Source organism: Bos taurus, chromosome 23, assembly GCF_002263795.3.
Source record: "Bos taurus isolate L1 Dominette 01449 registration number 42190680 breed Hereford chromosome 23, ARS-UCD2.0, whole genome shotgun sequence".
NCBI classification, from domain to species: Eukaryota; Metazoa; Chordata; class Mammalia; order Artiodactyla; family Bovidae; genus Bos; species Bos taurus.
Window position 1 is genome coordinate 4245418 of NC_037350.1, and position 24631 is coordinate 4270048.

Genomic DNA, 24631 nt, shown 5'->3' on the forward strand with positions numbered 1-24631 from the left:
ATGTATGTAGAGATACAAGCAGTGGGGCTGTTCACAAGCAGTGGGTCTGCGATGTTCATGTGATTTCTGTGTTATTTAGGGAGAGCCAGGAGCGGTGGGTCCCCCAGGAGAACCAGGATACCTGGGTTTACCTGGAATTCAAGGGAAAAAGGTATGATTTTTAGGATACATAATTCAGTGTTAATCAGCTGTGAACATGTAGGTTTTTCTTTTGGGCAAGTAGCATAGGAGGGCCAATGATACATTCAGCAGTGAGATGACCTACGTACTTGGCGCACACGTAATGTGCTCAACCCCATGCCAAGAGCTGTGCCCTCTTTTGTGTCCCTGCATGGGTACTGTCTCCTGCGTGAGGACCTTGGAAAAGTTAGATCAGAAAACATACAGTTAAGTAATATCCTGTAAATTCATATTGTTCAGTAGTCAACCCAGGCGAGTCAAGAATTTTTTAGGGAAAGTGTGACCGAGTCCAAAGCTCGCTCTGCTCTCCACTCGACAAGTCAGTGAATCCGAGAGACGAGGTTTGAGGCAAGGAAGAGACTTTAATCGGGGAGCCAGCTGACCAGGAAGATGCAGGCTAGTGCCCCAAAAGAACCTTCTTGTCAGGGCCTGGTTGCTGGGTTCTTTTATGGATCAGAGATCGGGGAGGTGAGGAAACAAAGGAAAAAGACTATTCAGTCCTTGCAAGTTTCCTATAGAATGGCAAGGCTCAGGTGGGGGATGTGTTAGTATCACTTCCTGACAGTCCTTCACAGGTGGCTCAGGTTCCCTCCCTCCGGCAGGCCATTGTGTATGCTAACAATAACAAAAAAGGGCTCAACTCACAGAAGCAGATGCAGTGTAAATTTAAAACTAACCCTTCCAGGTTACCAAATATTCAACTCGAGCCACTCTTAACCAAAGTATGAATATCTTTCCCAAACTGAAGCAAAAGTCTGAAATGATAAAAATTACAACCAGAATGCTTGACCATGATATTCTTTTCTCTGAAATAATTATATTACATAATAGTTCATCTAAAGTTAATTTGAGTTTAAAATGTAAGGCTTATATATTCACATAAAATATTTTGGTGAGATAAGATAGCATTCCCTTGGGTTCTCTATCCCGTTAAATAAAAAAGCTCTGAGTTGTATCTGTATAAATATCATTGTCGGCTTGAAGGCTTTGAGCAAGAACTTAACTGGCTATCTGTCAGAGAAGTCCACACCCCTGAGTCAGTATCTAAACATCCAGGTTAAAAGCGACTGTACCAGTTTTGTTCCGTAAAGGGTACAAATTCTATGTCTCCATCTTTGTATCCCTTGCTGTTTCAAGTTTTGTATCATTTCATTTTTTCTATCCCTCATGTGTTATCTGTTCGGGCCCTAGGTTATTGTCCCCAGAGTGATCTTTTTTGCTCTGATGAGTGGCAGGCAGCACTTGCTGACACAAGGATGGTCCACACAGCAGTGATTAAGTGTTGGACTCTTAGTGGCTAGTATTTATTTAATACTATTGACTATAGTATTTACTTACTACTGCTACTGCTGCTGCTGCTAAGTCAGTTGTGTCCGACTCTGTGCGACCCCATAGACGGCAGCCCACCAGGCTCTCCATCCCTGGGATTCTCCAGGCAAGAACACTGGAGTGGGTTGCCATTTCCTTCTCCAATGCATGAAAGTGAAAAGTGAAAGTGAAGTCGCTCAGTATCCGACTCCTAGTGACCCCATGGACTGCAGCCTACCAGGCTTCTCTGTCCCTGGGATTTTCCAGGCAAGAGTACTGGAGTGGGGTGCCATTGCCTTCTCCGATTTACTTACTAAATCTATGTGAATATATGTTTGGATTTAGAGAATTTCCTTGTTCAGAAACTTGCCAGTTAAAAGAAAACCTGTGTTTTATTTGCTGTAAGCACAAAACCCTATGTTTGGATAGCATGGCCCAAGTTCAACTTTCGGCAAATGCTTACCTTTCCTGATCTGTGTGTTAATTATAAAAGCAAAGACATTGAACTAGTTGGTTTCAGACATCTCTCCTGGCTGAGAAACTCCAGGAAACAAAAATATGGTATATGACTTTACCCCAAAAGTTAATTTTTGAAGCATATATTTTCTAAAATACAATTTCAGCATTGTTTCATTGTTTCTTATAAATCTGTGGCTACTGTTGGCTGAATAGTAAGAAGACTTTTCAGTTTGATTTCATAAAACAAGTTTGTCTTCTCTTTGTTTAACCTCAGATTGTCATCAATATGGAAAAGTTTTCTTCTTCCTTATAACAAAGAAATTGTAGTAAACTTTCTTTTGAATATAAGAGCACAAGAAAGTATTCATTTAGAACATCACTTTGACATAATGTGGTTTTACTCTCTTCCCAAATATTATGTTAGCTTCTGTATATAAGGCACTTGTGGAATTTGCATGAGACCGTGTATTTTTCTTTGCTGAAGAAAAACATGTTTATTTGAAAGGTTACAGAATATATTATATTATGCTACATATAAAACTGCCTTTTTGCAGGGGGACAAAGGAAATCAAGGTGAAAGGGGCATTCAGGTACGTTACTGGCTTTTTTTTTTGGCTTGCAATAAAATCAGGACTTTATGCTTTATTCTTGTAATATCTGTTCATTTATACACTTTGTGGTGTGTTGGTTTCACCAGATGATTTGACATGACTTATGCCCAAATAAATTTGATAAGACACTGTTCACTCTACATATAAAACATATTCAAACTAATAAAAAGAAGGAGAATTATACCAGAAAATTAGATCAGGCTGAAGAAATCTAGGGTGATTAGAAGGACATTTGGTTTTGGACGTCTTAGTGAAAAAGGTGAAGAGAAGAAATGTGTGACAGCTTTGAGAGGTGAGGACAGTTCTACCTCAGTCCAAGTGGCTCTAGAAGAGATTTTTCCTTAACTGACCGCTGGTCCATGAATAGGACGCTGCTGGCTGAATCAGTGACGCACTGATAAGGAATAAACTGTATCTGTCGGCCTTTCAGTCTTTCACGTTCTAGAAATACATAAGATTTTTCTGACCAAAATTATAAATCTGGACAGATAGTATTTCAGAAATGTTTTTAAAATTACAAAGCTTAGTGATAGTGGCTGAGTTTTGCTACATAAAATAAGCTTCATATAAAACAAAGACACTGCAAAATTTCCCAGGATGTTCAAAACTCTGGAATATCTGGAGGCATAAAAGAAAATTTCAGAATGAAAATCTGCTAGGGTCACAGTCTCAATGTGTTTCAGACAATGAAAGTTGAATTAAGCCCCTTCTCTGAGATCCACCACCCTGGTCATTTCTTGTCATGGGTCCTGGGTGACTGAAGCATCATTCTAACTAGTCTTCTTGAGTCCAGTCACCCTTTCCCCCAACCACAAAAAATGTGTGAGTTGAGTAAGTTGAAGGTGTAAAAGGTGTTGGTTTGATCCATTTATATCCTGCAATACGATTACTACTGTCGGGTCAGCTAATACCTTTATCATGCACATTAGTTTGTTTTTGTTTTGAGAACAGTTGAGATTTAGAATCTTAGCCACTTTGAAGTTTGGAATTTAACTGCATATTTAAGATATTAATTTGCTTAGTTTCTGCACTACACAGTAAGCAACTTGATGGCAACATAGGGACACTGTTGCAGGGTCCTGCCAGCAAACAGGGCCCCTGGGAATTCATGGGTATAACTAAATGGAAAAAAAAAACAAAAACCTGCTATTCAGGAGTGATTTAAAATTTCAGTCACTAGATCTTTAACTGATTGTATATCTAGGTGTATGTTTTACTAGACTATATTAATTACCCTTTCAACATAGGGATGAAATAGTGGTGTTTCAGGGTCTGGCCCAATGTCTTATACAAGATGGATGTCTTATACAAAATATTAATTGAATGGACAAATATGTTTGTATCTTTATCAAGTTTTCTTTATTTGTCCCAATTGAAAGATCTTCATTCAAAATATTTTTTACAGTGTAAATGTAGAAATGTCTTTTAAATTTAAAATGTCTGTAAAGTGGTCTTCTTGCCCTCACATGTGCATAATCCACACCAAACATAATGCCATTGAAGTTAAGAAAATGACCACAGTCACTGGATTTTTAAAGTTTTCATGCCGTGAGCATGGACTCCGCAGAAAACCCTCAATTGTCTAACACGTTCTATTTACATGTTCCCCAAAGTCAGTAGTTTGTTCCTTGTCTCCATCAATTTTAACTCTAAGGTTAGGCTGACTTTCCTCTCACTTCTTTTCCTCTCTTCTCTTGCATCATTTTGCATATTTGCATCACTGCTCTTGTGACCTTTGTTCTAGATAGCAGCAAAGTACTAGTATGCGTTGTATGTGTGAATGCATCATGTATGTGTGAACTAATAAATGACATTTATTTAATTTTAAAGGGTCAAAAGGGAGAAAATGGAAGACCAGGGATTCCAGGATTCCAGGTATTTTTTTTTAATGGAAAATGAATTAATGAATCACATAACTGAACAAGACTGAGAGAGAGTTACTTGCAAATAAAAATGACTGAGGAGAAGGGGAGGTGTGGTGTGCACTCTAAGTGCACAGGGACGAGAATACTCGTGGTGATGGTGATCAGGGCTTGCTTTAATTGTTCGATTTATATTTTTATTTTCCCATGCTGATACTCTCTGTGGCTGTGAAACTTGACTTTCAATACTTATTTCTGACCAAGTAAATGACTAAAGGCCGGGGCTGCCCTGGTGTCCTGTGATTAGGACTTTGCCTTCTCGTGCAGGAAGTGCTGTTTCAATCCCTTGTCAGGGAGCTGAGATCTCACGTGTCTCTCAGCCAAAAATCCAAAATGTAAAAACAGAAGCAATGTTGTAATAAATTCAATAAAGACTTTAAAAATGGTCCACATTTTAAAAAATGACTGAAGGCAGACAATTCCACCTGCTTCTTGGAGTAGTAATGGCCCAAGGCAGCCGTTCATAGCAACATCTCTGTACCCATTGCTGAGCTTTTATTTCCTTCTTAAAATGTGAGCAGTTGAGGCCCTGTGTAGTGAAAGAATCAACTTGTTTCCCTCTAGTTTGTTCAAAGACACAATTTGCTACCCTACAGATGTGTTAATCCCATCTCAGGGAACTGTCATGGAATGGATATATAATACATGCTTTTCTTCCTTTTTAAGAAAAATTTTAATAGGAGTATAATCGCTTTGCAATGTTGTGTTGGTTTCTGCTGTCTGACAATGTGAACCAGCCATAAACACACATATATCCCCTCCCTCTTGAGCCTGCCTCCCAGCCCCATCCCATTGCTCTAGGCTGAGCTCCATGGCAACGTCCCACCAGCTATCTGTCTTACACATAGTAACCTGTGTGCTTCAGCGCTAACTTTCTTCCTCTTTGACTAAACTCCTCCTCTGAAGCCATGTTTCTGTTAGATTGTCACGTGGTGTGTAGGTTAAGTCAGAGCCAAACTGGACAAATAAAATCATCCAACTGATAGGGAGTGTGGGCATAAGGCAGATTCCGTAGTTGCACTGATTCTGGTGGTAGGGGGATGAAACCGTGAGGTGACGGCTCCAAGGGCAGAGTTTCTGGGTCCCTCGCTTGGAGGAATGGGAGAGGGCCTGGCGGGTGGGAAGGCATGTGTTTGAAAGCACAGGGCCCCGGGCGCGTCTTAGATGAAAGGTGAGCGTTGGATGTTGGGAAATTGAGAGCCTAGAAGCTGGGCTTCAGAGCAGGCATCACTGAGAGCGCACAGGACCAGGTCCGCCCGTGTGCAGTGAACGCCTGTGTGCAGTGATGGTCAGGAAGAAAGGTCTCCTCAGTTTGGGCCCCTTCGCCCCATGGTAAACCGCCGGATGACAGGCAGCTCTGTCCCTGCTCCTCGCCGCCCTGCTCTGCTTCCCCAGGTTAACCACACAGCATCTGTGCACGGCTCTTCTCACAGGAGAGCCTCACCTCTCCATGCGTCAGCCTCCACGACCCCGGCCGGTCCTCCCACCTTTTACTCACAGAATCTCCGATAGGAGCCTATTTCCTTTGGATTCTGAGCGCACAATTTGGCGGCTAGCTCACTGGTTGACAGAGGACACCCTTGGCAAGGTTCCCTTAACATCTTTTTTTTTTTTTTCTCACTTCCCAAGAGAAAAAGCAAGTCTGCCTCCCCCAACGCAGGATTTGGGTTTGCTGGAAAGCTCTGTCCTGGGTGGGTTGGAAGCTGCGTTTCTACCACCATGACCCGAGTCTGCAGAGGCGTCAGGGCAGCTGTGGCCTCAGCTGCTAAGCGGTTGTCCCACCCCTCTAAGTAAACAAAGCCCTAAGTTACCTGTCATCCTACCAAGTGCTGCACGTGTACGATTTGATTTTTTTTTGGCCTTCTTGTTATGAATGGGGTCCAAGCAAATGTTTCTCTCACAAGATCATCTAAGTGGATTCTCAGCTGACAGCTGTTTTCAGTTTCAGCTCTAATTTGGTTCTAGTCCTGGGAGCTTTTATCCTTTTATCTTTTATCTTTCCCCTTACCTGGATCCAATTGCAGGATTCTATCTGGTAGGGGACATATCTGCATTTCTTCAGAAACCTCTATATTTAAAGAATGGCTTGACAAAGAGTGTTTTACTCACTGATTGATTTTTATATGAAAACTAAAATTTAGTGTCTTTATGCTCAAGTTTTGAGAATCTCCCTTATTCTGTGCCAAACCTTGATTTTTCCCTAATTTTTTCTTCTGCCTCATTTGTATCTTCATGTTGAAGGAACCTAGAAATAAATCAACATAAATCCTCAAACTTCATTGTTATACATGGAATTCTCTATTGAAATGTTTGTTATACACTGAATTTCATATTGAGATGTTATACACTGAATTTTATATTGAATTGCAGAACACGAATTTTTAACTTTAAAAGTTGATTAATGATCAACTATATTTCAATAAAAAATAATAAAGTTGATTAATGAAATCCCTCCTGTGTATTGTGAAAGCTCTACCCTTTGTTCTAAACTAATACTGGGTGATTTTGGAGCCTGAATGTACAATAAATTTCAAAAACAAAAAATTCTAGTGTATTTCCTAAAGGTTCTTATCATCTCTCAAAAATGTCATTGGAATGACTATGTACAAGATAAGAGGAAAAACTTTAAAGGAACCATTCAGATGTATCCCATGATTGTGATGGTGAGAAAGCTTCAGGTAAAGGGCCCTAGTTTATATCATGGGAAGAAAAAACTGCCATGTTGGTCAACATGCACATATGCATGCTACGTTGCATCGGTCACGTCTCACTCTCCTATGGCTCCTCTGTCCATGGGATTCTTCAGGCCAGAACACTGGAGTGGGTAGCCTTTCCCTTCTCCAGGGGATCTTCCCAACCCAGGGATCAAACCTGCATCTCTTGGGTCTCCTGCATTGGCAGGCGGGTTCTTTAGCACTAATGACACTTGAGAAGCCCATTGTACAAAATTTGTGTTGTTCAGTTGCTAAGTTGTGTCTGACTCTTTGCAACCCCATGGACTGCAGCATATCAGGCTTCCCTGTCCTTAACTATACCCCAGAGTTTCCTCAAACTCATGCCCTTTGAGTTGATAATGACATCGAACCATCTCATCCTCTGTCGTCCCCTTCTCCCCCTGCCCTTAATCTTTCCCAACATCAGGATCTTTTCCATTGAGTTGGCTGTTCACATCAGGTGGTCAAAGTATTGGAGCTTTCAGCTTCAGCATCAGTCCTTCAATGAACATTCAGGACTGATTTCCTTTAGGATGGACTGGTTTGATCTCCTTGCAGTCCAAGGAAATCTCAAGTCTTTTCCAGTGCCACAATTCAAAAGCATCAGTTTGACACTCAGCCTTCTTTATGGTCCAATTCTTACATCCATACGTGACTACTGGAAAGACCATAGCTTTGACTAGAGTCTGGATCTTTGATGGCAAAGTAATGTCTCTGCCTTTTAATATACTGTCTAGGTTGGCCATAACTTGTCTTCCAAGGAGCAAGCATTTTTTAACTTCATGGCTGCAGTCACAATCTGCAGTGATTTTGAAGCCCAAGAAAATAAAGTCTATCACTGTTTCCACTGTTTCCCCATCTATTTCCCATGAAGTGATGGGACCAGATGCCATAATCTTAGTTTTCTGAATGTTGAGTTTTAAGCCAACTTTTTCACTCTCCTCTTTCACTTTCACCAAGAGGGTCTTTAGTTCTTCCCTTTCTGCCCTAAGGGTGGTGTCATCTGCATATCTGAGGTAATTGCTATTTCTCCCGGCAATCTTTATTCTAGCTTGTACTTCATCCAGCCCAGTGTTTTGCTTAATGTGCTCTGCATATAAGTTAAATAAGCAGGGTACTCCTTTCCCAATTTTGAACCAGTCCTTTGTTCCATGTCCAGTTCTAACTATTGCTTCTTGACTTGCTTACAGGTTTATCAGGAGGCAAGTAAGGTGATCTGGTATTTCTATTTCTTTAAGAGTTTTCCACAGATTTTTGTGATCCACACAGTAAAAGGCTTTCATGTAGTCAATGAAGCAGAAGAAGATGCTTTTCTGGAATTCTCTTGTTTTTTCTCTGATTCAGTGGATGTGGGCAACTTGATCTCTGGTTCCTCAGCCTTTTCTAAATCCAGCTCATACACCTGGAAGTTCTCAATTTGTGTACTGTTGAAGCCTGGCTTGAAGGATTTTAAGCATTACCTTGCTAGCGTGTGAAATGAGTGCAATTGTACAGTAGTTTGAACATTCTTTGGCATTGCCCTTCTTTGAGACTGGAATGAAAACTGACCTTTTCTAGTCCTGTGGCCACTACTGAATTTTACAAATTTCCTGCCTTATTGAGTGCAGCACTTCCACAGCATCATCTTTTACGATTTGAAATAGCTCAGCTGCAATTGAATCATCTCCACTAGCTTTGTTCATAGTAATGCTTCCTAAGGCCCACTTGACTTCACACTAACATGCTGCTTTCCTAATCTCTGAATTTCCAGCCGTGAGTGACTTAAGCATAGGACAGTATGTTTTTCTTCCCTATGTTATCTTTTCTTTAACCCATTGTTTATCTATAGTACTCAAATAAAATTTAACTTTAAGAACACAAATTTGAAAAAAAAATAGAATCTTAATCACTGAATAAAAAAATAAATATTCCTTTTTTTTTTTTTTTTTACTGATTTGAGCTTTTTATTGAAGTATAGTTAGTGTACAATTATATATAAGGTTTACAATATAGTGATTTGCAATTTTTAAAGGCTATACTCCATTTATAGTTATTATTAAATATTGGGTATATTCTCTGACTTGAGTTTTAATTTTCCTTAAACTAGTAATATATTTTAAAATAAGAGTAGAGTTTTAAAAGAATTTAGATAGAATGACATTCTAACCTACATATTTGACCTTCATCATATGAAAATATTCATATAGACAAATGAAAGTTATATAAATTAACCCTTTTATATTATTCATTTAGTGTATTTCCTAGTCATTAGTGAAAGTCCCTCAGTCGTGTCCGACTCTTTGCGACCCCACGGAGTTGTATAGTCCACGGGATTCTCCAGGCCAGAATACTGGAGTGGGTAGCCTTTTCTTAGTCTCCTTTAAAAAGGTCTCTTATATATATAATTTTGTCACTATTTCTATTGCTCTCTTCCAAACCAAAAATTAAAGTTTGATTAAATATGTCTAAAGGGTACATGCCACATTGCTAGTACTGTAACTTGCACATTTTTTTTCCTATTAATTTTTAAAGGGAATTCAAGGCCATCACGGTGCAAAAGGAGAGGTATGTTTCTTCTTGTATTATGCTGTCCAGTCCTCACGGCTTAATTTTCAGTACTGTATAAATAAATCTAGCTGTTGACATTCCAAACAGAAAATATCTTTCATGTTCTTCAATAGTTCCTAAATAGAGATTTTCAGAATTTGCAGGTTCACTGAATTAGGTATGAAATGGTACGCATTTGTCAATAGTATTGATTCCTATTCTAAATTAGGAACTGTTTTTCTGCATATTTTCCAATGAGGACTATTATGCATCTCTATGCCTACCGCTAGAATTTAAACTCTGTGGGAACAAGACTGTCGCGGTCACTGATGTATCTCTGGTACTATGCATATTGCCTAATCAATATATGTACTAAGTAACAGTTATTTGTAGGGTTGGATGGGTGGTTGATTGGATGGATAAATTGCTGTTTAATATGGTATGAAATTTCCCTCCTGATCAATTATGGTGTTTCCCAGCAGTTACCTGTATAGTTTAGATATATGTTTGTATTTATTCATATCTGTGTTCTTGAGGACATATTTTATGGTGCAATTATACCTCCTGAAATATTTAAATAGAACTTCTGACGATTTCTCTTGTTTTTAGATGGGTGAAAAGGGAGAGCCTGGTGCCCGAGGTGCCACTGGAGCCAAAGGAGAGTCTGGGGTGGATGGTCAGATGGGGCCCCCGGGCCCCCAGGGGCCCCCTGGGCAACCAGGTGATCCGGGCCCCCCAGGAATGGATGGGAAGCCGGTATGTATTCTGCTTCTTTCACAGTTCTTATGATTTCATTCTTTGTACTTGGCATGTCCATGTTATAACCCCGAATAATTTGATGCAGGGGAGAGAATTTTCAGAACAGTTTATTCGACAAGTTTGCACTGATGTATTAAGAGGTAAGTCTCAAACATACAGATTTTAATAACTTTCAAATTTCAGAAGTAATATAAATATTTTTGTAGAAATTATAAAAGTGTAAGTAAGATAAAGAAGAAAATAAAGGACATTTATCCATCTTTGTCTCTCCTAGATAAGTATTTTTACCTTAAGTATTTTACAAACATTACATGGTAACGTTTGTAATCTTTTTCATAAAGTAATCTATTATTATTTCACCATTGATTAAATTTTATTTTCTGACGTAATTCTAGTAATTTTATTCCCCAATATGACACTTATAATTTAACAGTTTCTTTTAGGGAGGTACTTTCCCCCCTTATTTGAAGCAATTTCCATAATAAAATTATTGTAAACAGCAATGGATATTTCCTAGTTAAATTTCTAGAAATGAAGTTATTGGCCAAGAGTTAAGCATCTGTAAATCTTTTTTTAAAATTATAAGTGATATTATTAATGTCCATTCACCATTTAAACATAAGGGTGGGGGTTTCTTTGCTTTCAAGCCCAGTTACCTGTCTTACTTCAAAGTGGAAGAATTCAAAGCTGTGATCATTGCCAGCCCCAGCACGGCTCCCCTGGTATTCCAGGGCCACCTGGTCCCATGGGCCCAGAAGGTCCCCGAGGATTCCCTGGTTTGCCAGGAAGAGATGGTGTTCCCGGATTAATGGGAGCTCCAGGACGCCCAGGTGTCAAAGGATTAAAAGGTACTTAGTTTGTATGTGTAAGCAAATGAACAACAGAAAAAGATATTTTTTTGTATTCACCTCTTAAAGTGATTTAATAGACAAGAGTTCATGTTTGTCTTCTTGAAGACAAAAAATTTTTCTATCCCTAAATCTTTAAATAATTTGTCAACTGAGTTAAAGAATAATTATTGTATTTTTTGAAAGCATATCCGAAAGTCAAGAGAGAAAGTTCAAGGTTATGAAGCATGTGAACTTGTAAATCAGAAAATGTTGACAATGAACTTAGAAATTTTGCTTGAGTCCAATAATGTCTTTAAATAGAACATCACAGTCACCATTTCCTTTATTTTGACTTTGGTAACATCTGTTACTGTATTCAACATTGTTTTCTATTATAAGAAAAATTAGAGACTTTGCTGGTGGTCCAGTGGTTCAGGCTTAGCCTTCTAATACATGGGGCGTAGGTTTGATCCCTGGTCAATGAACTGCAGTCCCTCATGTCTTAGGGCCAAAAAACTAAAACATTAAAAAAAAAAAAGTGATCATGGTATCTCCCCTGCCTTATGACCCAGCAATCCCACTGCTGGGCACACACACCGAGGAAATCAGAATTGAAAGAGACACGTGTACCCCAATGTTCATTGCAGCACTGTTTATAATAGCCAGGACATGGAAGCAACCTAGATGCCCATCAGCAGAGGAATGGATAAGAAAGCTGTGGTACATATACACAATGGAGTAGTACTCAGCCATTAAAAAGAATACATTTGAATTAGTTCTAATGAGGTGGATGAAACTGGAGCCTATTATACAGAGTGAAGTAAGCCAGAAAGAAAAACACCAATACAGTATACTAACGCATATATATGGAATTTAGAAAGATGGTAACGATAACCCTGTATGCGAGACAGCAAAAGAGACACAGATGTATAGAACAGTCTTTTGGACTCTGTGGGAGAGGGAGCGGGGCGGGGGATGATTTGGGAGAATGGCATTGAAACATGTATAATATCATATAAGAAACGAATCGCCAGTCCAGGTTCGATGCCGGATACAGGATGCTTGGGGCTGGTGCACTGGGATGACCCAGAGGGATGGTACGGGGAGGGAGGGGGGAGGGGTGTTCAGGAGGGGGAACACGTGTACACCCGTGGTGGATTCATGTTGATGTATGGCAAAACCAATACAATATTGTAAAGTAAAAAAAAATAATAATAATAAATAAATGATAAATGGTTAAAAAAATAAATAAATAAAAATGTTGCCAACCATAAAAAAATTAAGAAAAAAAATAGTGGAGGCAGTGTTGTGTCAAATGCAATAAAAACATTAAAAATGGTCCACATTAAAAAAAAAATCTTAAAGAAAAAAAAAATTAGGTTTTGCAACCAAACTTTCTAATAGTAGGCCACAACTTAACTGCTCTTTGCCTCTGAATGTTTATGTGAAATGTTGGTTGATAATTATTTCCTTTTAATTTAATATGATTTGAACAATTTAGATGTTTCATCAAAGGAACAGCTATGATTAACAGAAAGGGCTAAATAATTTCAAAATTAATTCCAATAATTTCCCTTTCTTAATATTTAATCTCATTATGTTTCTAGACCATTAATCATTTTAAAAATTGTGGCTTAAAAAATTCTTTCCCATTAGTAATAATAAATAGGTGGTAAGTAATAATAAGTAGGTGAAACTTTTTTTAAAGATTTATTTTTCTTTAATGTATATATTAACAGCTTTGAAAGAAACAATCTAGGAGGAAGTGATTTTATGGGAAAAGTAAGCTTATTCACCTCTCTGACACTCTGCAGGCCTCCCTGGACGGAACGGGGCAAAGGGGAGCCAAGGACTTGGGTACCCTGGAGCACAAGGTCCTCCTGGTCCCCCAGGTAAGAACTGGTGATGCTCATAAGTGTTCCTGCACATTTTGCTTTAGGAAAATCACCATAGATCTATGTCCAAAGATTTGAAATCAAGACTTTTCTTTCCTTTTTTGAGTGATTCACATTCAGCACATTGAGATCTAACTACTAGAAGTTTTATCCTATATTACATTCATGAATCATTCAAGATTCCCTCTCATTTATCATTTCAGTTCTTTAGAATACCACTCCTTAGACTAGCTCTCATATGGTTTCAGTTGCTCATGCCTATCTAATGTATATCACTGTCTGTATCACTATCTTATCTTTATGATTCTCAGGGACACAAAATAAAGCTGAAATGGACTCAAAAGCCAAACTCTGCTAGCTGTGTTAACTTTGCTTTCCCTCAGTTTTCTCATTTGTAAAATAGTGATAAGATGTCATTTCAGTTCAGTTCAGTTCGTTCGCTCAGTTGTGTCCAACTCTTTGCAACCCCATGAACTGCAGCACACCAGGCTTCCCTGTCTGTCACCAACTCCCGGAGTTTACTAAACTCATGTCCATTGAGTCGGTGATGACATCCAACCATCTCATCCTCTGTTGTCCCCTTCTCCTCCTGCCTTCAATCATTCCCAGCATCAGGGTCTTTTCATATGAGTCAGCTCTTCACATCAGGTGGCCAAAGTATTGGAGTTTCAGCTTCAGCATCAGTCCTTCTGATGAATATTCAGGAGTGATTTCCTTTAGGATGGACTGGTTGGATCTCCTTGCAGCCCAAGGGACTCTTAAGAGTCTTCTGCAACATCACAGTTCAGAAGCATCAGTTCTTTGGCACTCGGCTTTCTTTGTATCATGACACTGATGGATGATTAAATGAGTTAATATACGTTGTGCCTTCAGACAGTGTATGACAACCAAAGCTGTGTTTTCAATAAATGTGTATCATCATTATTATTTTAGATGTTACTACTTTTTGAGGCTTTTAGGTGGAGCAGATGATTCAATAATTTGTATACAAAGCGTTTTGAACAACTTTCATGCATTGGAGAAGGAAATGGCAACCCACTCCAGTGTTCTTGCCTGGAGAATCCCGGGGACGGGGGAGCCTGGTGGGCTGCTGTCTATGGGGTCGCACAGAGTCGGACACGACTGAAGTGACTTGGCAGCAGCAGCAGTTAAGTGTTGAATAAACATTTATTAGTGGTAATAGCAGGAACTATTAGTGATAGAGAGTGCTCCCAAACCACATTGCTCCATCCCCAAACCTAAATATTTCGGTCACCAACTTTAAAAGGCCAGTGTCTTGATTTAATTTTCCTTTCTTTGAGCATGCTAGTTGAACTAAATTATGGTTTACAAATTGGTGTTATAATACCTTTGTGTATGGATTATTATGATATTATGCTAATGACAATGTATTTCAATGTGGAAACTATATACCTATAATGAAAATAATCATTTTGACTGCAAATATGGCACAAAAGTGACTTCATTAAAGTTTTCGCTTACTGATATATTACTGGCAAATTTAAAATAATATTGGCAAAAGTAAGCTGAAAGTAAGAAATAGTTTAGCTGCAAATTGAAATCTTAAATTTTTTAAATTGTGAAATCCACAAATTGAAATCTTAAAATGTTAGCTCTGTGTCTTCATTAGCTGCATGATTTCTGTAATAACACAGCTTGGCTTAGTTTTGGAAAATTATTTTTGGATAGTTCTTTTCCAAATGGAAGGCATATAGAATTATCAAGAGGATTCCTTCTCTTTCCACTTTGAGTGCAAATATGTAAAATGTTGAAGAGAGTCTCTTTTCCAGTTTACATGTTTTACAGATTCAGCTGTGTCAGCACCAGAAACGAACTCTGTGTTCATATGTTGCTAATGTTCCATCATAGGTCCAGAGGGCCCCCCTGGAATAAGCAAAGAAGGTCCTCCTGGAGACCCAGGCCTCCCCGGCAAAGATGGAGACCACGGAAAACCCGGAATCCAAGGACAGCCAGGCGCCCCGGGCATCTGTGATCCATCGCTGTGTTTTAGTGTCATTGTTGGAAGAGACCCCTTTCGAAAAGGACCAAACTATTAGTTTCTGGTGCCTCGTCCAGCAGCCTCGGCATGGTGCTCTTCTTTTGTGGTCTTTGCATCTCAGGAAGATAACAACAGTAATCCCTTGAAAAGAAACTCAAGTACCTCGGTGTTTTTATTATTGTTTTTTCCTTAAGGAAAAATATAGAAAAGGTCACGTATACTGATTTTAAAGGCTCCTCAGTTCTTCGGAGCCTTGAGATTGGTAGCATTAACTAAATCTCAAGGGTTTCTTGTGAGTCCATTTGTTTTAATCAAAGTTGAATACAAAAAAAAACAACCCACCATTGCCTGTCAGCCAGTCAGTTGCAGTCACTGTGAAAAGTTTCACGTTCAGCCTCCGTGCAGCAGAGTATTTGAGTTCAATTTCTTGTCTGTGTGAATTTCATGTTTCATAGCTCATTCTTCTACCTTAGCTGAAACGTGCATCTGGCCGCGGGAAATGAGATCAGGGCTGATATTCAGCTTGGGAACAGACTGCATCACCACATGAGCACTATTCCGGTGTCTGTGCTTATCAGACAGGGGTGATGGACTGTTGGTCGTTCAGTGTTTTGAATATCACCTGTGAAAGAGATTGATGTGTTTCTTACTCCATTTGCAAGTTCTCAGATGATTCAATGAATGATGATGCTGAAAAAGAGTAATGATTGCATTGGGAATGGTCTAAATATGAACCATTAAAAACATTCTGGAGAAAAAGGTTCATTAGACCTGGTCAATGTGTTCAAAGGAATCATGAGTTCAGAAACACTAAAAATACTTTCTTCTTCATACCTGCTTAGTAATTGGAATGTTTGTTGCATGCCTTCATTTTCCATTTCATTTACTATATGTGTATGTTCATATATGTTAACTTTTATTGTAGCAAAGCTAATGGGAGTCAGTGCTCTAGTTGACAGGAAAGGTAACTCCATAGATCCTAGGATGTCTTGATAATTTTTTAGCAGACTTTAAAATATTTTAAACAATCTTTGTGTACTGTACTTAATGCTTTTGTAAGGAATGTAACTTGAGATATTCCATCCTTATCATGCTCTAAATTTGTTACATGCTTGTTATTCAAAGTACAATAAAATCTTGTAAAAGCCTGAATGCAGCATTTTTTAATACTTACTTATAACTGATTTTGAGTTTATTATGCATCACAGTGATCATTTATTCAGTGGGTATAATTTATTAAATTATTTACCCTATTTTTAAATGACTGATTCACATGAAATAAGAACACAGAAACTGGGTTGTGTGCCACTCGCCTGGGCAGATAAAGCCCCTGCTTCCTTGCCCAGGAATGGCTGGTGACCAGAGTTTAGCTTAATTGATGACATGTCCTTCTGTGACTTTGATGAGGACCTTGGAGGGGACTGAAGCCCATACATTCAGCAGCTGAATCAGCTTAAGGCTTGTTTTGGTGTTCTGTCTCCAGCAAAGCCCCAGGTGTCTATTAGACCTGACCAAGCTACTCCCCCTGCTAATTATACCATTTTCTGGGAGACCTGGTGAAGGGGCAGAATGGGAACTTCCTTTCTGCCCTTTTTCCTTCAACCAGCTTGGAGCACATGTGATGCTGAAAACTCAGCCTCTGTTTTCCAGTGCTAAATTGAATCTCAGAGACAGAGTTTTGGGTAAAATAGAAAAGAATAGCTTTATTGCTTTGCCAGGCAGAAGGGGACACAGTGGGCTCTTGTCCTCGGAAGCGTGTGTCTCAACCTGGGAGGATTTGGTGAGGAGTTTTTATTGCAATGATTCAAAGGCAGTGTTGCTGATACGGTGCGGTGTGTGCCGGGTCTGCATTCCTCTAATCCGGTCTCAGGTGACCTCTTGATCTCTTGGTGAGCTTCTCTGGTTCCTTTAATCTGGCCCCGGCTGGTCTTCTCTGGAATGAAGAATGCTGACATCTGCCATTTATTGGGGCTTTAGTTCCTGGGGGGCCAGGACCCTGCCCCAGGGCTGTGCTGGTGTTTCCTGACTGCTCCTCCCTTGTCTCTGCATCCCTTCCCTTCCCTGATTAGCGACTGTTTGAACTTGCCGTTTGGATTCAGGGAAGGTCATGGAGATTGGAGGCTGTCCCCTACAAACAAGAAACGGGACAGAAAAGCTTCCGTGTTCTGGAGCCCCACGAGGTCCTGCTCAGTTTCACATGGCCGTGAAATGCACAGAACTGGCCAGGGACACAGTGGGGACGTAGTCATGTGGTCTGGCATGAGGACACTCATGTCTAAAAAGAAACAGAGCAACAGGGGATTGCTCTATAATCATTCTAAAACAGGAGAAAGTGCTATAGAAATGTATGCGCGCATGCATGCTAAGCCACTTCTGTCGTGTCCAACTCCTGTGATCCCATGGACCATAGCCCCCCGGGCTCCTCTGTCCATGGGATTCTCCAGGCAAGAATACTGGAGTGGGTTGCCATGCCCTCCTCCAGGGGATCTTCCCGGCCCAGGAATCGGACCCACATCTGTCTCCTGCATTGGCAAGTGAATTCTTTACCATTAACGCCACCTGGGAAGCCCATATAAATGTATAGGATGATGCTATTGACTAAATTGTGTCACTTCCAAATTCATATGTTGAAACCCTAACTCCCTATGGGAATCTGTTTGGAAATTAAGGTTTTAGGCTGTGATTATGGTTAGATAAGTTCGTAAGAATGGTATACTAATCCTGTACAATCAGTGGCCTCTTCTCATATGTCTGCCTGTGAGGAAAGCCCACGTAAGCACACAGAGAGAAGACAGTGATTTGAGAGCCAGGAAATGATCATACTAACTGAATAAGCCAGACAGAAAATGATGAAAACAATACCGATGAACTATTTTCAAACAGAAATATATTCACAGACATAGAAAACAACCTTATGGTTACCAAAGGGGAAAGGAAGGAGGAGGGACAAATTAGAAGTTTGGGACTAAGAGACACACACTACTATATATAGAATAGATAACAACGAGGACCTGCTGGATAGCACATATCTTGTAATAACCTTCAATGGAAGAGATTGTAAAATAGAATATGTATTTGTATATCCATGTATACTTGAATCACTTTGCTGTGTACTTGAAACTGACACAATAATTGTAAATCAACTGTATTTCAATGTTAAAAAAAGTTGCATTAAAAAAAAAGCCAAGGACTTCCCTGCTGGTCCAGTGGCTAGGACACCTTGCTCCCAATGCAGGGGGCCCAGGTTCATTTGCTGCTCAGGGAACTAAATCCCACATGCCACAGCCAAGACTTCCTGTGCCACAATAGCAAGATCCCACAGCCGCAAGGAAAACCAAAGGTCCTTATGCTACAGCTAAGACCTGGCATGGACAAACACGTAGTAATAAATACTTTAGAAGAAGCCAGGAGGATCACCAGCATTGATCTTGCGCTTTCAGTCTCTAGGACCAAGAGCAAATCCATTTCTATTGTGTAAGCCACGCTGTGTGTGGTGTTACATAGGGGAGCTGAAGCTGTGAAACAGATGAGGGTGGGGAAAACTCCCTTAAAGCCATGATTATAAACTGAGATTGGAAGGCTAGGAGACATTAGCAGGCCAAGTCATGTAAAGGGAATGAAAATGAGCAAAATCTGGAGAACTGAAAACAAAACCTAGGGAATAAAAATCATATTTACTTTCAGTATCTGCTTTCAAAATTGTTATCTAAAGGTGAAATATTTCTGTAATTTATCATAGTAGAGAGTATGTGCTAATATATTCTTGCCTAACACATTCAGTTCAGTCACTCAGTTGTGTCCGACTCTTTGTGACCCCATGAATCGCAGCACGCCAGGCCTCCCTGTCCATCACCAACTCCTGGAGTTCACCCAGACTCACGTCCATCGAGTCAGTGATGCCATCCAGCCATCTCATCCTCTGTCATCCCCTTCTCCTCCTGCCCTCAATCCCTCCCAGCATCAGTCTTTTCCAATGAGTCAACTCTTTGCATGAGATGGCTAAAGTACTGGAGTTTCAGCTTTAGCATCAGTCCTTCCAAAGAACACCCAAGACTGATCTCCTTCAGAATGGACTGGTTGGATCTCCTTGCAGTCCAAGGGACTCTCAAGAGTCTTCTCCAACAACACCACAGTTTAAAAGCATCAGTTCTTCGGCGCTCAGCTTTCTTCACAGTCCAACTCTCACTAATTTTGACCAACTCATAAAACACAGATGTTTGAAGAATGAGTACGTGGATGAGTTTGTTCTACACGTACATTTTGACCACAAGGGTGCACCAGCATCTCACATGCCTCTTAGTGTAGTTACAAGGGCATGGCTTCTGTAGTGAGGTTGCCTGGGTTCAAATTTCCACTTTCTTTTTCTAGTAGGAGTCTTCAGGAAATGTCTTTATCTATTTGTGCCTAAATTTCTTCACATATTAAAAGAGGAATTTTAGAAGTGTTTGTTGTTCAGTCACTAAGTTGTGTCCAGCTTTTTGTGACCCCATAAACTGCAGCATCTTTTAATTTCATGGCTGCAGTCACCATCTGTAGTGATTTTGGAGCCCAGAAAAATAAAGTCTGACACTGTTTCCACTGTTTCCCCATCTATTTCCCCTGAAGTGATGGGACCAGATGCCATGATCTTCGTTTTCTAAATGTTGAGCTTTAAGCCAATTTTTTACTCTCCACTTTCACTTTGATCAAGAGGCTTTTGAGTTCCTCTTCACTTTCTGCCATAAGGGTGGTGTCATCTGCATATCTGAGGTTATTGATATTTCTCCCAGCAATCTTGATTCCAGCTTGTGTTTCTTCCAGTCCAGCGTTTCTCATGAGGTACTCTGCATAGAAGTTAAATAAGCAAGGTGACAATATACAGCCTTGACGAACTCCTTTTCCTATTTGGAACCAGTCTGTTGTTCCATGTCCAGTTCTAACTGTTGCTTCCTGACTTGCATATAAATTTCTCAAGAGGCAGATCAGGTGGTCTGGTATTCCTATCTCTTGAAGAATTTTCCACAGTTTATCGTGATCCACACAGTCAAAGGCTTTGGCATAGTCAATAAAGCAGAAATAGATGTTTTCTTGGAACTCTCTTGCTTTTTCAATGATCCAGCGGATGTTGGCAATTGGATCTCTGGTTCCTCTGCCTTTTCTAAAACCATAGAAAAGTTGACTTTTCTATGACTTTTCGTGACTGCAGCCATGAAATTAAAAGACACTTACTCCTTGGAAGGAAAGTTATGACCAACCTAGATAGCATATTCAAAAGCAGAGACATTACTTTGCCAACAAAGGTTTGTCTAGTCAAGGCTGTGGTTTTTCCTGTGGTCATGTATGGATGTGAGACTTGGACTGTGAAGAAAGCTGAGCACCGAAGAATTGATGCTTTTGAACTGTGGTGTCGGAGAAGACTCTTGAGAGTCCCTTGGACTGCAAGGAGATCCAACCAGTCCATTCTGAAATCCCAGATCAGCCCTGGGATTTCTTTGGAAGGAATGATGCTAAAGCTGAAACTCCAGTACTTTGGCCACCTCATGCGAAGAGTTGACTTATTGGAAAAGACTCTGATGCTGGGAGGGATTAGGGGAAGGAGGAGAAGGGGACAACAGAGGATGAGATGGCTGGATGGCATCACTGACTCGATGGGCGTGAGTCTGAGTGAACTCTGGGAGTTGGTGATGGACAGGGAGGCCTGGCGTGCTGCGATTCATGGGGTCGCAAAGAGTCAGACACGACTGAGTGACTGATCTGATCTAATCTGAACTGCAGCATTTCAGGCTTCCCTGTCCCCCACGATCTCCTGGAGTTTGCTCAAATTCATGTCCACTGAGTCAGTGAAGCTATTGACCATCTCACCCCCTTCACCTTTCGCCTTCAGTCTTTCCCAGCGTCAACTCCTTTTTCAGTGAGTTGGCTCTTTGCATCAGGTGGCTGAAGTATTGGAGCTTCAGCTTTAGTATCAGTGCCTCCAATGAATATTCAAGGCTGATTTCCTTTAGGATTGATTGGTTTGAACTCCTTGCAGTCCAAGGGACTTTAAAGAGTCTTCTCCAGAACCACAATTCGAAAGCATCAGTTCTTTGGTGCTCAGTCTTCTTTACATCCAGCTCTCACATCCATACATACATGACTATTGGAAAAACCATAGCTTCGACTCGACAGACCTTTGTCAGCAACGTGTCATCTTTGCCTTTTAATACAGTCTCTAGTTTTGTCATAGCTTTCCTTCCAAGAGCAAGCATTTTTTAAATTTTGTGGCTACAGTCACTGTGTACAGTGATTTTGAAGCCCAAGAAAATAAAATCTGAAACTGCTCCACTTAACCCCCTTCCATTTGCCATGACGTGATATGAACAGATGCCATGATCTTAGATTTTTATAATATTGAGTTTCAAGTCAGTTTTTTCACTCTAATCTTTCACCTTCATCAAGAGGCTCCTTAGTTTCTCTTCACTTTCTGCCATTAGAGTGGAACCATCTGCATATCTGAGGTTGTTGATATTTCTCCCAGAAATATTGATTCCAGCTTTTGATTCATCCAAGGTATTTTGTGTGATGCACTCTGCCTAGAAGTTAAATAAGCAGGGTGACAATATACAACCTTGACACACTCCTTTCCCAATTTTGAACAAGTCGGTGGTTCCAAGTACGATTCTAACTATTGCTTCTTGATCCACATACGGGTCTCTCAGCACACAGGTAAGGTGGTCTATATTCCCATCTCTTTAAGAATTTTCCACAGTTTGTTTTTGACCCACACAGTCAAAGGCTTTCGTGTACTAAATGAAGCAGAAGTAGATGTTTTTCTGGGATTCCCTTGCTTTTTGTCTCTGATCAAAGGAATGTTGGCAATTTGAAGTTAAAAGACACTTGCTCCTTGGAAGGAAAGCTATGACAAACCTAGATAGCTTATTAAAAAGCAGAGACATCACTTTGCTGACAAAGGTCCCCATAGTCAAAGCTATGATTTTTCCAGTTGTCGTGTACAGATGTGAGAGTTGGACCACAAAGAAGGCTGAGCACTGAGGAACTGATGCTTTTGACTTGTGCTGGAGAAGATTCTAAAATCCCGTGGACTGCAAAGGGATCAAAGTAGTCAATCCTAATGGAAATCAACCTTGAATATTCTTTGGAAGGACTGATGCTAAAGCTCCAATACTTTGGCTACCTCACGGGAAGAGCTGACTCACGGGAAAAGACCCTGGTGCTGGAAATCACTGAAGGCAAAAGGAGAAGGGATGTCAGAAGCTAGATGATTAGATCACGGATTCAAGGGACAGGGATTTGAGCAAACTCCAGGATGTCGTGGAGGACAGGAGAGCATGGTGTGCTGCTGTCTATGGGGTTGCAAACGTCGGATAAGACAGCCGCTGAACAACAAGAACAAGCAACAAAACCTTGGGGCTAATCACCTTCAGGCATTTTATCTGTATTTCATTTCATTAGTTCCATTTATATCAACTGTGTTTTCATCCTGGTTCTTAGAGCTTTTCCAGATAATTATTTCGTTTCCATCATAAAGAGACTTTCAGTTGAGATGGAGCTGCATATAATGCCTTTTTCCTTTTTGTTTTTTTTTTTGGTTGAGGTTTTGTTGCTTTACAAAATTGTGTTGCCGATCATTCCTTCTATTCCCAGTAGAGGGCAGCAAAATACACATGCACAAACAGCCCCCCACCCCACACAAACCAGCTATGAAAACTCACTACATTAATCATATAAACTATTGCTGTGTATAGTTAGCCTGAACATTTTTTTCAGTTTTGTAAGTACAGTTAGATTTACATCCTTAAAATCGAATTGTTCCAAAGGAGAAAAGAATCACCAGGTTTTTATAAATTGAAAACCTAAGCCAGAGTGAATGAAGCCGCTTATACCTGGATGTCTTGCCAGTCTGCTTTATCTTGGTGTGATTCAGTTTATTGAATTAGAGTACTCTGGCTAGGACCTTTGATGATATCTTCAGAGTGATAACTTTTCAGGGAGAGGTAGAACTCACTTTTTGGAGTCTTCAGTTGCAGATCTGTCTCTTTGGCTGCTGTCTTAGCTGTGCTGTGTCTGAGGAAGGCAGAAAACCGGCCTTGTCATTCTGTAGTGATTCCAGTGAAGAGTCAAACGTCACACCCTCTAATCTGGGACAGCACGTGGTATAAATTGTTAACACAACAGATGATCAGCTCTGTGGCTAAAACATTAACAACCTAATTGTGGACGGTTATGAGGCATGATGGGGAAACAGAAAGAAACTCAAAGTCTGTTTGCAGTTTAAAAACAAAAGACCAGAAACACACCCAGAATTTAGTTAAATTGAGCTGCAAAGGTTTTAACAAAACGTTTTCTTAAGAGCTACATAGAAAATTTTCTTTTACTCCAAATAGCATATTTGAAATAAGGAACGTTACTGTTCCTACACACTAAGGCATTTCTGAGCCCCACCTTACCTTCTCCTAAAGTAAGTTTTCATGTAAAAATTTTGAGTAAGTAGATTTCAAAAGGACAACTTGAAGTAGCTGACAGAAGTGTCATTCTGAATAAGAGAGTGACAAGCAGTGACAGGTGTTTTCCCCATCTTGAAGGAGGAATCAGACAGAACAGGCTCCATCTTGAAAGCAGGAATCCGTCTTGGGCTGGACTGTGGACTTTGAGCTATGAGCCCAGAATCCACGGAAACCACATAACAACTGGAAAACCAGGCCCCCGGAAGGAAGAGCCCCAGTGCTCGTACCTAGACTCTCTGTTGCCTGAAAGAATACCTTAATTATCTGTGTAACTGAATAGAATCATACATTCTATTATGCTTATTGGGGTATGACCACAGGCCTATTAATAATTGTCCACTGTTAACTACCTTGGCTTAAGGCTTATGAATCACGGGTTAACTTTGATTGTATCTTTCTTTTCCTTTGTTCAGCCTAGTTTTAGAGAATTTGGGGAGGTGAGTTTGAGCACATACACTTAGGGTTATAAGGTTTTCACAGAAACTGGTCGGGGTCCTTGGCTAAGAGGAGACTCTGCCTTGCGCCCGCCGGTGTAATGAACTGCACTCCACTATCTGCATTGTCCTTCTGAGTGAGTTTGTTTCCCGGAATGCTTGGCTACAACAATCTCAGTGTCCAATTCAAAATAACATTACATCAAATTGGAAACATGTCTATAGATCTTACAGAGTGAAATTCAAAGGGAAATTTTGAAATAAGTAATTTTTACCCCAAAATAATAATAATAATGTTACAGACAGTCCCGTGATATGTGACCCTGGATGAATCTGATAACTTCTCTGAATTTTTTTTTTAAATCTCTAAAACAAAGGTTTTAAGTTACCATGTTTTGCAACTCTGGCTGCATTAGAATCACCAAGGGAGCTTCAAAAATATTCTTTTGCCAGAGTTCCATCAAACATTCTGGGGTCACTCACACTGCCTTGCCTTTGAGGCCTCTGGCCA

General features: G+C 40.1%; 1 protein-coding gene across 3 annotated transcripts in view; it reads left to right on the forward strand.

Moving 5' to 3' along the window:
- The window catches only part of COL21A1 (collagen type XXI alpha 1 chain), a 234927-nt gene extending 218572 nt beyond the window's left edge, over positions 1 to 16355 (forward strand). For 2 of the 3 annotated variants that reach the window (XM_059880512.1, XM_059880511.1), the window contains 9 exons: positions 80 to 151; positions 2502 to 2537; positions 4389 to 4433; positions 9706 to 9738; positions 10330 to 10476; positions 10565 to 10619; positions 11127 to 11327; positions 13124 to 13201; positions 15074 to 16355. In XM_059880512.1, coding sequence (XP_059736495.1) covers positions 80 to 151; positions 2502 to 2537; positions 4389 to 4433; positions 9706 to 9738; positions 10330 to 10476; positions 10565 to 10619; positions 11127 to 11327; positions 13124 to 13201; positions 15074 to 15261 — 855 coding nt within the window. In that variant the 3' untranslated portion in view covers positions 15262 to 16355. Of the gene's footprint in view, positions 1 to 79; positions 152 to 2501; positions 2538 to 4388; positions 4434 to 9705; positions 9743 to 10329; positions 10477 to 10564; positions 10620 to 11126; positions 11328 to 13123; positions 13202 to 15073 lie in introns of all 3 variants that reach the window. The other variant, XM_024983804.2, reaches the window with a different exon arrangement.
- The last annotated feature ends 8276 nt before the right edge of the window (positions 16356 to 24631 follow it).